This window comes from Chanos chanos, chromosome 8 (assembly GCF_902362185.1).
Source record: "Chanos chanos chromosome 8, fChaCha1.1, whole genome shotgun sequence".
In the NCBI taxonomy this organism is placed as follows: Eukaryota; Metazoa; Chordata; class Actinopteri; order Gonorynchiformes; family Chanidae; genus Chanos; species Chanos chanos.
The window spans coordinates 24,772,522-24,787,521 of record NC_044502.1 but is presented as its reverse complement, the minus strand read 5'-3'; the positions used below and the strand labels follow the sequence as shown (position 1 = coordinate 24,787,521).

At 40.9% G+C, this 15,000-nt stretch overlaps 1 protein-coding gene across 1 annotated transcript in view; it reads left to right on the top strand.

Moving 5' to 3' along the window:
* Positions 1-15,000, top strand: part of igsf9bb (immunoglobulin superfamily, member 9Bb) — a 95,429-nt gene that overhangs the window by 29,075 nt on the left and 51,354 nt on the right. Inside the window, exon 3 of the mRNA XM_030782647.1 lies at positions 5,719-5,865. Coding sequence (XP_030638507.1) covers positions 5,719-5,865 — 147 coding nt within the window. The remainder of the gene's footprint in view (positions 1-5,718; positions 5,866-15,000) is intronic.

Here is a 15,000-nt window from a genome sequence, read left to right as displayed (position 1 = left end):
ACACACAAAGGTTCAGAAAGGTTCACACAAATGGACAAACATAAATAAAGACCAGGACTGTGTTAAGTTTTAAAAGATTGAGTGTTGTGACTTTGGTATTGGTTTCAAAAGATTTATGTTAAGAAAAAATGGAAGAGATGTTATTACCATTAAGCTAGTTTGGAAGATTTATTAAGCTGACCTGTGGCAAAATTGCCTCAATTTGTTATTTGGTAAATATTTAATTTATTATTTTTTTTAGGATTTTCTTTTATTAGAGTATGATTTAGCACTTGAATGAGTAGAGTTTCTTTTGTGTTTATTAGACAAACACTTTAAATTTTTATTTTGGGCATAACTGATATTTTGATACATTTGAATGTAATACGTGGTAGATGTAATAAATCATAATATGAAGTTACTCACTAACTGAGAATTTTATGAGATTCTTTTTTACTCATACCCAAGTCGGTATTGTGATGTGTACTTTTACTTCTACTTCAGTCGTTATTATTATAAAGTAACAATACTTTTACTTGAGCACAGTTTTTGCTTACTCTACCCACCTCTGTACATATATAAACTCTAAACTTAAGACAAGGGCAGTGGTATGTTACATATATATGTTACATATATAAACTCTTAACTTAAGGGTTAGGGTTAGTGATGTAACATCAGTGCACAGTCCAATAGCCCCTGTTTGGGTCCATGCCCTGCAGTGGAGCAGGTTCACTCCGTATCAGATAAAACCAAATTCTGTTAAAACGTCTGAAGGATGATTCATTTATTTATGCCGTATCTCTGAATGGATGGTACTCCCACACAGACGGCAGCTTGGTGTGTATGTGAGGAGCATTTTTTCAATCATGAGGAAATCTCACAGATCTGATCCAACATGTGTTACACTGCAGTGCCAGACAAAATGAAGCACGCCTCAGGAGAACTGCACAATGTGTTGACATCTTCATCGGGGGTACCCCACTCGGAGTCAGACCACAACAAATGGAAGTAGTATGTGTGCATGTGTGAGCATGCATGTGTGAACTAAATCACCATTTATCAGTTTCTTAAATTTAGAAAAAAAGAAAAAAAAAAGTTTTGTTTCACCAAGCGGGGAGACCAAGAAAACATGAGGCTGCCCATTGGTTAGCGCCAGGATAGTTTTCAGCCTAACGCTCTTTCACACTGAAAATCCTCTGCGTATTTTTTTAGTTTGCTTCAGAGCTCTGTCGTGGAGTGTCATGCCTGGGAACATGTCTAAACTCATTCAGATTTTGGCTACTGAGATGTTTTTGAAGTAATGAAGTTGTGACCTTTGAGTTTTTTCACACATACATATCACTGTACAGGAGGTTAGGTGAGGTAAGATAATGATAATGCATTGGTGTTAGCGCTGTGTTAATGGAGAATGTGACTATAAGTAGCTGATGAGTTTTAAGACATGATGAATTGATGTGTCAGGCATCCACCTGTTGGCAGCAAGTAGATCGTTTACTGGTGAACACACAGAAGCTCTCAGCAGACTCCCAAGGCACTGTTAACGTCACACAGATCAGTCTGGGAGACTGAACAAATGTGCTGATGTTACCATACAGAGGCCAGAGTGTCTCTGTCGATAGAAAACGGGGACAGAAAGGACATAATTTAAGAGCATGTCAGATTTAGAAAAGCAAAGAAAGTGTGACAGATGATGTGATGTGGCTGGGGGGCAGGATATGCAGTTTTAATGGAGCAACCTCACTGTGAATGATAATGAGTTAGCAGAGATTTTCCCAGCATATCAGTCACACAGCAGATCTGTTTGGGGAGGGTGGGGTGCATATCCAATTTACATGCCATTCTTCAACCCCAGTGTGTATATATCACTCAGCACACGTCAGTGCTGAATTAAAATGCTCATTTATAGAGGATGACAGGTGATAAAGCCCTTTAGAATAATGTTATATGATGTAGTAACTTATTTTATGTATATGAAGTCAACATAATTCATAGGCACTGCTGCATCCTTCCCATGACCCATGACACACTGCATATTTTTCCACAGTCACGACTAATGCTGAAAGAATGACACCCAAGGCGCCTGAGGCTGCAGCCTAAAAATTGCCTTCATTTGATTTCTTTACAAGTCTGAAGTGCAAAGTGCAAGTCTGAGCCTAGATAACCTGGGGCAGAGTATCTGTATGTGTGAGATACTGTATATTTGACATAGAAGTGAACTGATCAGGGTTTGGGTACAGTGACTGTCTAACCCCCAGTTTGCTTGTAGCAGAAACAGAAAGGGAATGATCCAAGACCCTGTCTGAGAGCTGCACTTAGACTTCTCTGGCCATTGACAAGTGCCTTTATATTGTCTGGACAGTCTGCTGCTCTCATCTGAGTCACAGAGCTTCTCTTTGTTTTAGGGGACTGTGGGCACAGCTTAATTAGCACTTAAAGACAGAAATGACAGAGAGCAAGATAGTGGGAGAGACTTGGCGAGTCTGCGTACAGCTGCGGCCTTTGGCCTCTCCTCTCAACTTTCACAAAAGCCCTGTTTTTCAAGAGTTGTGCCAAATCCCTGCTCACAAGGAGCCATTAATGTCTTCACTGGACACAGCTGATACGGATTCCTCTCATGACTGAAAGAGGGCATCCTGTACTAAAGCCCTTTGTGTGTAATTCACTAGAGGCTTTGCACAGTGTACCGTCTATGAAGCGTCTGAACATCTGTGACTTACAGACACTCTCTGTTAAGGCCCGTGTGTGTGACTTACAGACGCTCTCTGTTAAGGCCTGTGTGTGCGAGTATTCACACTCAGAGAAAAGAGTTTGTCATTAAAAACTTTTTAAGGAACAAAAATACAGAATTTGGCTTTCATGTCCCACTCATGGACAAATGGATATTTATTCACATAGTTTTGTATGGGAATTCCACTGGAAGCATTGATTCTCATCTGATGTTTCTTCTGGACTATAAGGTTTTATCTGCCCTACAACATTTCTATTTTGAATCTCACCAATTTGAACTTGTGCTTTTCATTCACTGATTTTTCAGTTCACTCTGTTTTAGAATTCAGTTGGAAACTTTGATTCTCAATATATTATTGCCAGGTTGTCACAATCTACAATCACTGTATGAAATGAGAAATGGATGAAACCCTTGACGGCATTACATGTTTTACAAATATATGGTATTGCCAGAAAAGTGCAAAAGGTCATTTAGCTAGACTGGGTTTGTTAGCTGTATGGTTTCTGTGTATTGAATGCTTTTTCAGTAAAACAGTACATTGAATTCAGTGGCGAGATGCCACAGAAGACTGGGAGTGACTTTCTAGCCATAGTAACCATTCAGTAATGCCCAAGCTATTAAAACTTCCAGTCTCTTAACATTAATCAGCCATTACAGCTTACACAAACACACACACACACACACACACACACACACACACATCACATAAACCACTTACTTACATAACTCAACAATGCTCAAGCTTTTAAAAGTTTGTGTACTATAGATTCATAACTAGCAGTATTTATTTCACTGCATAACAATATAAGTGGTGTGGTTTTACATTTATTTGATGTATTATTTATTTAGAGCTTTTCCAACTGAAATCAATTTGCTGAAAAATGATGTTGGGAAAAAGTACTCAGACAAACCCCTTAAACTCACACATAGAATGTAAAAACAGGCACTAAAGTCCACAGAAACTTCTGCTCCAAATTTCATCCATACTTTCATCATCTCATTTCACAACAGCAGCAGTGTCATCGCCTAACTTGTACAGTGTTTTGTTAACTGTTGATGATACTGATTTGTTTGAAAAAAAAAAAAAAAGAAACTATGTGTCTTTAATCTGTTTAATGAGACAGAAGGCATTTTAGAGTATGAATATCACTGATATTCTGTCTGTTTGGTTTTAAAATTGATAGAGCAGAGCTGGGACAATGTGTGTGTGTGTGTGTGTGTATGTGTGTGTGTGTGTGTGTGTAAAGAGTATTATGGACAGAGGAGCGGCTTGATATTGCCATAACCTAAACAAGAACTCTGCCTCTTCCCCTCCTGAGAACATGCTTTAACCTCAAGCATGTGTGTTTTTTTTTCATTTGCTGCTACCACTGGTGTAAAAATATGCCAGACCTTTAATGCTCTTCTCTGCTTTGGCCCAGTTCTGTTCTAATGGTTCCGATTCAAAAGCTTGTGGAAAGAGCTGCTGTTACCTCTCCCGGCAAGGTTTACTAGAGGTGCCCAGAAAAGCATTGCGCTACATTGAAGCTACAGGTCAGAAATATGCACTGAGAGGTGGGACTGATGATTGTTGTTCGTCCTTCCAAAGCTGTCAAGATGTTCCTCCAGACTTCATCCACAATGTCCTACTATTGCAAACCAATGACGAGTTTGGTTTGTGGCGATCCTTGGTTAGGCGGTACTCTCCTGACATGGTTCAGAGGATGTGTCAATCAAAGGCGGCAGCTCTGCAGTCAGTCAAAGATGGAAAGTGCTCTCTGACAAGCAGCACCAACAGGTTGTCCGCCTGCAGTCGGCACCACATCTGGGGTTTTGTCATCATTATCTGAAGAGAGATGACTCAGATGGGTACTACTGTAGTTCCACAGCTTTAAGGTAAACTTTCGTACACAGAAACGTGCATGTCAGCCAGTGTGTGCTCACACACTCACATGCACTTGTGAGCTTTTTGAATCTCATGAACGGAATTTGTAGACGTCAGTCAAGTTATGTTACTTTAAATTTGTAGCCACATAATTTGGCTGCTCTCCAAGACGACAAGGCTGTGCTATATCTTGAGAGCGTGGCAGCGTTTGTCAGAGATGTCTGAGTTCTCACATTGACCTCTCAGATTAACCCCTAAAGAATACTAGCACTGCTCTCATCCCCAAGCTCTCAGGAACCATGCCGTGAGGACGCATATGCTGGCATCTGGACTTCCTCCAATGTTCTGTCGGCCAATCAGAGATGACCCCACTCAGCTGAGTTCTGTTGTCTTGTTTTCAAACACTGGACACACTGACTGAATGAGTGTGTGACCCCAAGCAACGCCCTGCTATGTTTTACTATAAGAAAGGCTTTGTGTCTGTCGGTGAATGAGCGTTCTTCACCATCTAGGCAGTTAGCTATCTCTTATACAGCCCTTCACAAACAGGAGCTCATGTTTTCTGTGTCACAGGTAATAATTGCTCAAGGTAAATGATGATTAGTCGTGAATGTGTCCATGGATATAGTATTTGATAGTTTTTCCTTTCACTGATTAAAGCTGTATAGAGATGAGCAAGGTTCTATCATGTGTAACTCCTTGCAGTGAAAACCACATTGACTTACACTAAAAAAAGAAAAAAAAAGAAAATTTCCAGTTGATCTGTACCGATTTATTTTCCCAGCTTTTAATCCTTTAACAAAAGAAATTTGTTGTCATGAGAGACCGTACTCTTGTCAGGTTTATCCATGTCACTGCGTGGACTCCATTCAGTGAACTGTAGTATGGGAATGACATGTCACTGTGTGAACTCCATTCAGTGAACCTTAGTATGGGAATGACATGAAAACTAGACTTCTGTGATTTTTCTCACATCTCTGTGAAAATGTGGACAAACTGACAGGACAACTCACATTGCATATTTTTTTTACTAATCCCTGGTTGTGTGAAGAGTTTGGCACAAGCTAAAAGGAATGTTATTTGTAATTGCTGCATGCTTTAGTTAATGAAGCCATCTGTGCTTCTTCACCCCTCGGTTCCCCCACAGGTAGAGCCAGCCTGCATGGGAAGTCATCTCTGCGGATCGAGAGGGTGCGTTCAGATGACCAGGGCTGGTATGAGTGCAAGGTCCTGATGCTGGAGCAGCAGTACGACACCTTTCATAACGGCAGCTGGGTGCACCTCACAGTGAATGGTGAGTCTGAGCGGCTGCCATCGCCAGGGTGACGAACCAGTTGCCTAGGCAGCAGACACCCAAATCCCCAAACTGTGTTGCAGTACATTAACTCTGACTTGTGTGTGTGTGTGTGTGTGCGCGCGCGCGCGTGTGTGTGTGTGTGTGTGTACGCGTGCGTGTCTTTGTGCCTGAAGACCTGTTATCTATTTTGGCTGTAATTCTGTATGTAATGTCATACTGAATTTAATGAGTAGCCTTTATTTCTGTCTATCCTTAGATGCAAATCCGTCTGCATGTATTTGGCTGCTGTGAAATCCACTGCTACTGAATGAGAAAGTGTCTGTGGTAAAGGCTATTAGCTGATTTTATTGTTTATATCACGTTGTTGTTTTTTTAATGTTTCAGCCAGTTTGTCTAAGACTATACATGACATTAGGCTTTTGAGAGCAGGAGGCGACGATGTGAGCACTAGCCGACCTTCTGTAAAATTACACTTTGCTTTATGATTTGGACCTGCAGAAACACAGTGGTCCTGCAGTGATCTGCATGAGTGTGTTTACTCTGTGTGTGTGTGTGTGTGTTTAGTCTGTGTTGTGTGTGTGTGTGTGTGAAGCTGTGTTCATGTCAATCTGTCATCTCAGTACAGACAACATGTCATGTTGACTGGCCAGTTCATCAGATTACAGTCCAGTGACTGAAATCAACTCATCTCAGTTCTGTTTTTCTCCTCAAGTCATTCTCTCCTTTATTACGTTCCACATTCTCAACTTTCCCTCACAAAACAGTATCATGGTTTTACCATGGTGCAGCACTAACACGGTAAGATTGTTGTAAACTGATGGCTTGCATACCACAGTATACTCAGGCGACTGCTCTTAGACTACGCGGGAAGCCGAGCTTCCTCTAAAATGTCACGAAATTTCGTCAATTAAATATGTAATACTGTATCTACATTACCTACATTACTCTCTTATTACAAATCAATATTTTGGGCTAGAAAGTGTTCAACTTCACGGCTAGTTGGTTCAGCATTAATTTCTCACAAGTCGTCATAAGCTAAAGTGATTTTTTTTCTTCATAGAAACCCGTGGAAGCACGACCCATTTAAACCCATTGACGCTGTACGTCTCTGGGGTTCAATGGCACTTGTTTTCAGTGCAACAAAGCTAGACATTTATTGGACACTATGCTTTTAAAACATCATTTCCGGAATGCACAGCTTCCATGGGAGTCAAAGGGACTAGTGACAGTGATTTTTGCAGTGAAAAAAAATTCACGTTTTGGACAGTAGACTTGATTTTGTGCCTCCCAGACGCTGGGCTGCTATATATGATGATTGGAGGAACTCTTTTAAACGTCATGGCAAAGAACATCACTGACAGTGTTTTAAAATTATACACCGGAAATTCAAGCTCGATCTTTACAGAGTGTTGGCAGGCGAAGTCATGAGACATAAGCTTCTGCTCATTTTCTCTCACTGTCTGAAAAGAGGTGTATCCAGACTGGAATTCTCCTGTATATTCGCGGATACTCCACAGATAATCGGCTGTATCCGGCAGTTTGCAGCTCTGTTACGCGGCATGGAATACTCCTGAATATGTACCAGCTTTGGGGGTCTGCCTAGCTCTTAGTTGCCATGGTGAATAATCCCTTGGGGGTGCTTGCAAGGGAACATTTGCACTTCACACCTTGGGCCAACAGGTATCCTGCAATTGGTCAAAAGTCTTACTTTGGATTGGTGGAGCAATGTCTTGCCCCTCCTCTAAAACCCTTCCCCATTAGTCTATTGTGTGTCCCCAGACATGACTTCATATGGTTTATATTATTAATATTATTATTGTTGTTATTATTATTATCATTGGTGGTGTTGTATTATGTTCATAGGTAGATTGTATAGATAGTCAGGCAAACAAAAATGAATTACACAAATTTGATCATAAATAAAGAAAATACAGTATAATATATATAATATAAATTATAAGGCATATAAATTGACAATTATATATATATCAATGTTCAACATATAACAGAATAGAATACATTAGAACAGAATATACTGAAATAGCATATGATATAATGAGCATAAACGAAACTCTAAATGTTGAGCATTCCTGAGAACTACCCAGCTTCCGTGGTGTCCATTGTGAATCTATCCGCACCAACTCGTGCATGGTGATTCACAACATATTTTTGGCCTTTGTCCAGTCTATTCTGTAGCATCCCACACAGTGCAGACAACTCTGTGCTAGGCGGGAGGACCCACGCTGGCCTTCCATCCAAGATGGCGTCCTCCTCTTCAGAAATTATATCTACTGATGCGGTCCTCCATATGGCAGCCTCTTCCTCACTTTAAAGAACACTAGCTCTGGCCTTGTGCAGCTGCAAAACACAGTGAAAACAGAAATTAGGTCACTGAAAATAGCAAATGCAGAAAAGGTCTAAGAACTACTGGGGAAATGATGTTTCTCCTCCTTTGCCTCGTTCGAGTGGCGATCCTGCCCCCCTCTTTGTTCTCTAGATTCCCTTCTTGGTTCATCCTGTAACTCTTTTGAATAGTCTCAATAGATCTTGCAGGATGCTAGAGAGAGAAACGAAACGTGGAGAAGAAAGGAAGACTGATTAAAAGTTTGTTTAGAATTCCAGGCACTGCTATGAAACAATTGCGATGATATAGTCTAGCAACAAAACACGTTGTCTTACCTTGTCTGTGGATCATATCTGTGCGTGTTGTTTTCAGCATTATGCGTTCTCCGCACAGCTTCCTGTAGAAGCAAAATTAGTACAAGAGTTAAATTCAACCACATTAAGGGATAAAGCAGATAAAGAAATGCGAACGTATCAGAATGTGCGGCAGTAAAAGACAAAAGCCAGAAGGCTACAGAAATAAACTTACCGAAACAGAGTTATTTCCCGCTCGTCTTCTTTTTTTGGGCAGACTCCTCTTGCGCCTCTTTGATGGGATTCCATCCTGCCCAACCGCCGAATAACATTCTCCATGAACGTTTACTGCTGTTCAGACATCTTCTTAAAAATGTATTTAACGGGGACACCAGTTGTTTGTTTTGTTCGGACTCGGCGTTGGAAAAACTGGATATTACCGGCGCACGAGTGGCCTCTCCACTCCACTGTCCGTCCGAAAACTCAAGTGTTCTTTAGCAAGTCATCTTCAAAATGCACACTATCGACAGAATACGGACAACTTCTGTAATCCCTCAGTAACTTGCTTCTCCTACGTACTTGTAATTACCCCTTCCCCAAAGCAAATTTCGTGCTGCAGTTGCACACAATGCTATTGGTTACTGTCACTCTACGCCATGCACGCACAGAAAACTGATTGGACAGGACTCAACCTTAGATTCTTAGTGGGTGGTTTGAAAACGGGGCACATCCTCGTACTGAGGAGAGACATTCCAAACAAACAAGCGAGGAACAACAACAACAACAACAAAAACTCCTGTGCCCTGTAAACTTTAAAAAAAAAACTCCTGTATTGCTGGTCGTGTAGTTTTTAACTGTCAGAAATAAAAAAAAATGGATCCATTCTTTTACCCGCCCAGCACATGAGCCGCTTATGCTGTTGCGGCATAGTTTCTAATCTATTTAATAGCGCTATGTCAAAAGTAGTAAAAATGCAACATAGCCGATTTTTTTAAAAAGCCTTGCTTTCACCCAATGGCTGAGAGGAGAGCATTGAGGACGGTCATCAAGAGGCTGTGGCGGCCGTCAATCAAACTGTGCAGCTGTGGGGCCGACGAATTTATTTTCTACGTCACAAAAACCAAACTTAGTAAAACTTTACAGATATGAAGGTAAACACTGTCAGCCGACATCATGGTCAAAAAGAAAGGAAAAAGATTTTTTATCCCTTCTGACCATGCTTCTCATCCAATAGAGATTTGGCTTGACATAAAGATTTGCATTGAAATTGTTTTATTTTATGTAATATTTTATTTTGAGCCTTATTTATTCTTATAGTTGGATTTGGTCAGGGGTTTAACTTGAAAGACTTGCGCTGTATGATGCCTGCTGCTTTGCTTAAGTACAGTTGCCTTTGATGGGCCTGTAATGGCCAATGCATGTTGGATGTCTATCAATACAAGTGTATACAAGTGTTTCTTATTCAGTTAGACTGACATTATATCTAAGTTTTACGTTATCTCTCAGCGTTGGTAACATGTCCACATTGTCCCACACAAACTTACTACTTGTCCCCCATTTGGTCTGTTTACATCTGGTCACCCTATATCTTTGACCCCAAGTAAAGGACAGTTGCATAACCATCAAATATGTAATTAATGAACCTCTCGTTTAGACTTTTTTTTAAATTATGTTTTCAGTGTGTTTTTGTATGCTCCATTTGAAGAGTCCATTGTAATTTAGCTGCACGACAGTGCAATGACATTAAAGGCTTTATGGGCCTACCACTGCTGTATTATATACCATGCAACACCTAACAAGTTTGTGTGGTTATCAAAATGTAGCCTAAATATTACATATAGGCTAACTGATAGAAAGTTACAGTGAGGAAAGGGGGCAGGCTTCTGTTCCCAGTCCCACCCAGACCACTGACTGTTACTAGCATTTGAAAGACCAAGCCATCAGCTAATGACTGTATTCACACTGATGCCCGAAAACCTCCGTCTAACAGCTGTATTCGGACATTTGCGAGAGTTTTCAGGTCCGCATAACAAAGTTCTGCGGGCAACCGAATACCTCCGGCAAACAGCAGTTTCTCTTTCAAACGTGTAGTGTGAAATCCCAAAGTCGAAAGTCCTCGATCTGACATGACTACAGTCATGTAGTATTAGATGCATTCAACCACAGTGTTTACTCTAGCTCACTGTATCCATTTACTGCATTATTTATTAAAACTTTCATATATCTTGTTGTACTTTTGTTCAAAGTACTGCTTATGACAATAAAACAAGTTTATTTTTAAACTGCATTATGTCATGTTATCTCGGCGAGGACTCTTACATAACTACACATACACAAAGATTTTCCCCAACATTTATGTTATGTGTTTCTGGAAAAAAAGGGAATGAGCTGATATATCATTATCAGATTTTTAAATCATCAAATATCGAAATTAGTATTGTCTGAAAAATGCTATATCAGTTGGACGCTAGTTGTCAGTGTATGAGTTAGCCTTGGTGATGGCTGCCCTACGGTCCCAGTCTCTGACTGTGCCACTGGTGTTGTTCAGCTGCTGTGATATTCTTCATGCCTTATATAGGCTGTGAGACAGATGTGAAGGAGTCAAAAGGGTTGATAATCAAGGTGGATGGATGGATGGATGGATGGATGGATATAATGGGCTTCAGGTATGAAGAGCTCAGACAGGTGACTAAAGATGCCTCTTGGTCTGTCTTTCTTTTTTGCTTTGTGTGTGTGTGTGTGTGTGTGTGTGTGTGTGTGAGCATGCATGACTGTGTCTCTGTGAGCTCATGCAACACACAGAGAGAGAAAGATAGAGGGTTGATCAAATGACCTGAAATGCAGGTGATATGTTTCGCTATATGTCCATTCATCTCAGTATCAGTGTAGACATGAGTGTACTGTCATGTATGTGTGAGTGTATATGCTCTGCAGCCTGCTCCCTTACACTGCTGTCATTTGGCTTCTCCCTCTCTCCTTAAACAGTTCCCTTAGCCTCTGCAGTGCTCCTCTGCAGTTCCTGATTTGAGTCCCCCTTCTCCACTGGGTAAAATCCAGGCTCCGTTTTTAAAGAATGAGAGAAAACATGATATCTCCTCTGTTCTGGAAAGAGATTTGCGCTTGATCTCAGGTTGCGGCTAATCCCCACAGGATTAATGCCAGCCAAAGAAGGAGGACAAGCAATAGCCAAAAATGTTCTGCGTTTAAATGTTTAACGTTTTAATTTTAAAGAGTATGTGTGTGCTGAAATGGGTCACGTTTATGTCTGTTGTGTATGACATTTGTTTTGCGATTGTTATTTAAAAACTCACTTGATGTGTTATGTATATATTTTGGATGAATGTTGCTGTTACCTGAAAAGGGCAAAGGTCCTCAACAGAAGGCACAATGAATGAATGAATGAATCAGTCAGTCACTTAGTCAGTCAGTCAGCCACAGAACAGTGCAGTGCAGTTTTTCGTTTGTAGGTAAGGTAAGTCTTTAGGTCATTGAGCAATTGGTTTTTTAACAGTGGAAAACTCATCTGCTTTACCTGAACAGGTTGTAACAGCGTTAGCTTGTTTTCTCAGCAGGTTAATGGTGATCCTCCTTTAGCTTAACATGTTGAGAGTGTAAGCTTCTGTGACCTGAATGGTTTAACTGTGTAACTCTCTGATAGCTGAGTAAGTTAACGGTGTAACTGTCTGTTAGCTGAGTGGTTTAACTGTATAACTGTTAGCTTAGTGGGTTAACTCTCTTTGTAAGCTGCATGGGTTAACTGTGTCAGCTCTTTTTGCCCAGAAGTTTGGCAACAATGCTGTGACAACAGATAGTTAAACCTCTTTTTAGTAGCACATTAATGATAAGTTGTTCAGGCTCCTTTGTGATATGGTGATTGACCTTTGGATGGAATTACGACACTAAGAAGATAAGAGAAGGAAATTTCCTAAATGGTGGAACAGCAGGAATGACTGTGTAGAAGACTTCTCATTCTGTAGTACAGCAGAACAGAAGAGGCTTTCATGTACCGTTCTCTTTGACGTGTTGATGGGTCTGTCAAGGATGCTTTCCTCTTTGTGTGAACTAGTGCTGAAGAGAAAGCATTGCCTTCAAGTCGGCATTCACAGCCTACATTTTTCTGCTACTACAAATCCATGAGACTGGCTAAGATATTAATGCTCTACATGGTGCCGAGACATTTTTGAAGGCCTTTTTAAACTGTTTCAACTTTTTAAAAGATGTAATTAGAAAAAGCTTTATCAAATAGATTAAACAGAAAATGTAAGTTTATATTAATCATCCCTGTAAGTAGATGCATACATTTATTGCATGCAGTAGAGTTTCTTATGTTTAAGTGTTGGTTGCATTTTTAAGTTTGCAGTTTGTTTTTCTCTTACATCAAACAACCTTGTTATCTCACCTCAAATCATGACACACCTTCATTTTCTCATTTCTCATTTCAGTCTTGTGCACTAATACAATCTGTCACTAATATTTTTGTCAGGTTGATTGACTGGGCACCATTCCCCACAGTCACCAGAATATAAGTAAGTCTAGTACAGGAAGGAAGCTCTTTACCCCTCTGCTCCCTGAGTGATGCTCAGTACTTTGTACTCATTGATATTGAACTCCAAGGCAAACAAATTATATCTCAATCCATATAATGGATGTGTGTGTAATCCGTTCATGAAGTTAAAGTGGCGAACTTCTTAGAGGGAATGGGAATGATGTCATTCAGGCACGAGAAATGCAGTTGCCATGGGAACGTACTGTACTGCTTCGCACTCCCTTCCACTTGCCAGGGTCAGAGCAGAACGAAGAGCAAGTGAAATTGTACTTGTGCTGCAGCCAGCCAACGCTAATCCCGTGGGATTTAATGGCTAGACCTCCCACAGGGAAAAGGTTTTTACTGTGTAGGCTCTGATGTAATGTCGGCCTCAAGAGCATTCTCAGCTGGCTTTGACAGCAAACAGCGTGCGTGCTAGTGTCATGACAAGGAAATTCTGTTGTTTGGAGAATCACACTCAGGGCTGAATTTAGCCTGAGTGAATGTTGAGGTCAGACATCGAATCCCACCAACTGCCCGAAGCTTCTGATGGCATTTCCCAGTTACCAGGTTCACACATAAGACCCTCACATGAACTGCCACATAACAGGCTGGCATAAACCACTCACCTTCCCATTGTAAAGCAAAAGAAAATATTTAATGACTCAGATACTATTGACAACCAGAGCACTATAAGGTTTTGTGGATCACAGGGGGACCTGTGATGCATTGTAGGATGTCTTCCTCATTTTTTCTAAATGATCTCGTTAGCTTTGGCATTGTGAACCTTTACCTGCTGCCACAAAAAAATTTTTCCCCTTTTTTTGTGAGGTGATACTTTGGGAATGCAGAGGTTTACAGTGCTATTATCCTGTCTGTAGACTATGAGGTTTAGTCATTTTCAGGGCAGGAAGGTGCTAATTGTCTGGTAGAAAGCTCTGTGTTTAATTAAGAGACACTGTTGTTGGTGGCAAAGGCTCGTGATGGTCTGGGTTCATGCCTCTCTGAATACAGAAAAAAAAGATGAACCTTTTCAGTCCTGCCTTTCCCAGATAATGAAATATGACATCACTCCTCTCCACAAACAGTCCGTTAGAGGCTGTACAGACCAAGTAGGATAAGAGTTAGGCTAACAAGAAAACAACAACAACAAAAAAACCCCTGACTTACATGTAGCAAGTGCTTTTCTGTGAGTAAGTGACATTTAATTTCTTCATGATGTTTTGGAAGATGTGGTGTAAGAAGACACTTGCTGAGAAGGAGAATGAGAATGAGACAAAGCAGTAAGAGGAGCAGTCACTGGAGAGCAGACTCCCAGGCAGACCGACTGCTCCGGGCTTGAACCATAGCTGCCTTTTTGAGCCACCACGCTAATTGGCCTGTACTTTAGAGGGACTGTCTGGACAGCTAAGTAAGTGGAAAGCCGGAGGCAGGCGGTGGAGTTTGGCGCTGTTGGTGGTTCTGACAGGTCCATAGGTGTTTGTGGGTGATAAAAAGCAGACAGAGTCAGCAGTGTTGCAGACAGAATGATGGAGAAACACACACAAAGTCTCACACAAGACCAGAGCCCAGTGACAGATACTGCACCTTACTGGCCTCAGGGCTACACATCACACAGGAAAATGCGTATTTTTTTAGCGTGGCTGTCATTCCATACCTGAGGCCATTTAAGGGAGCCTTTTGAGTTTTATTCACCAAAGGAAATGGCGTAGTCAAAGGGAAATTACGTCAGAAGCCGAGTGACTCAACATGTTTCCTGTGCTTGGATGACAGTGCAGTGGACTAGTGAATTTGTCTCAGTAAATGCTGCGTTTGCTGTTTAAGTTTACCCCCTTAGGAAAAGCAGGCCTAGCTACCGGTTGTCATTATGAAATGAATTCACCAGTTCTGAATGAGTATGATTCATTCATCTGGATGTCAGCATCACTGCTGATTCATAAAGCAGTGTGGTACAATTCATGTTAGCGTCA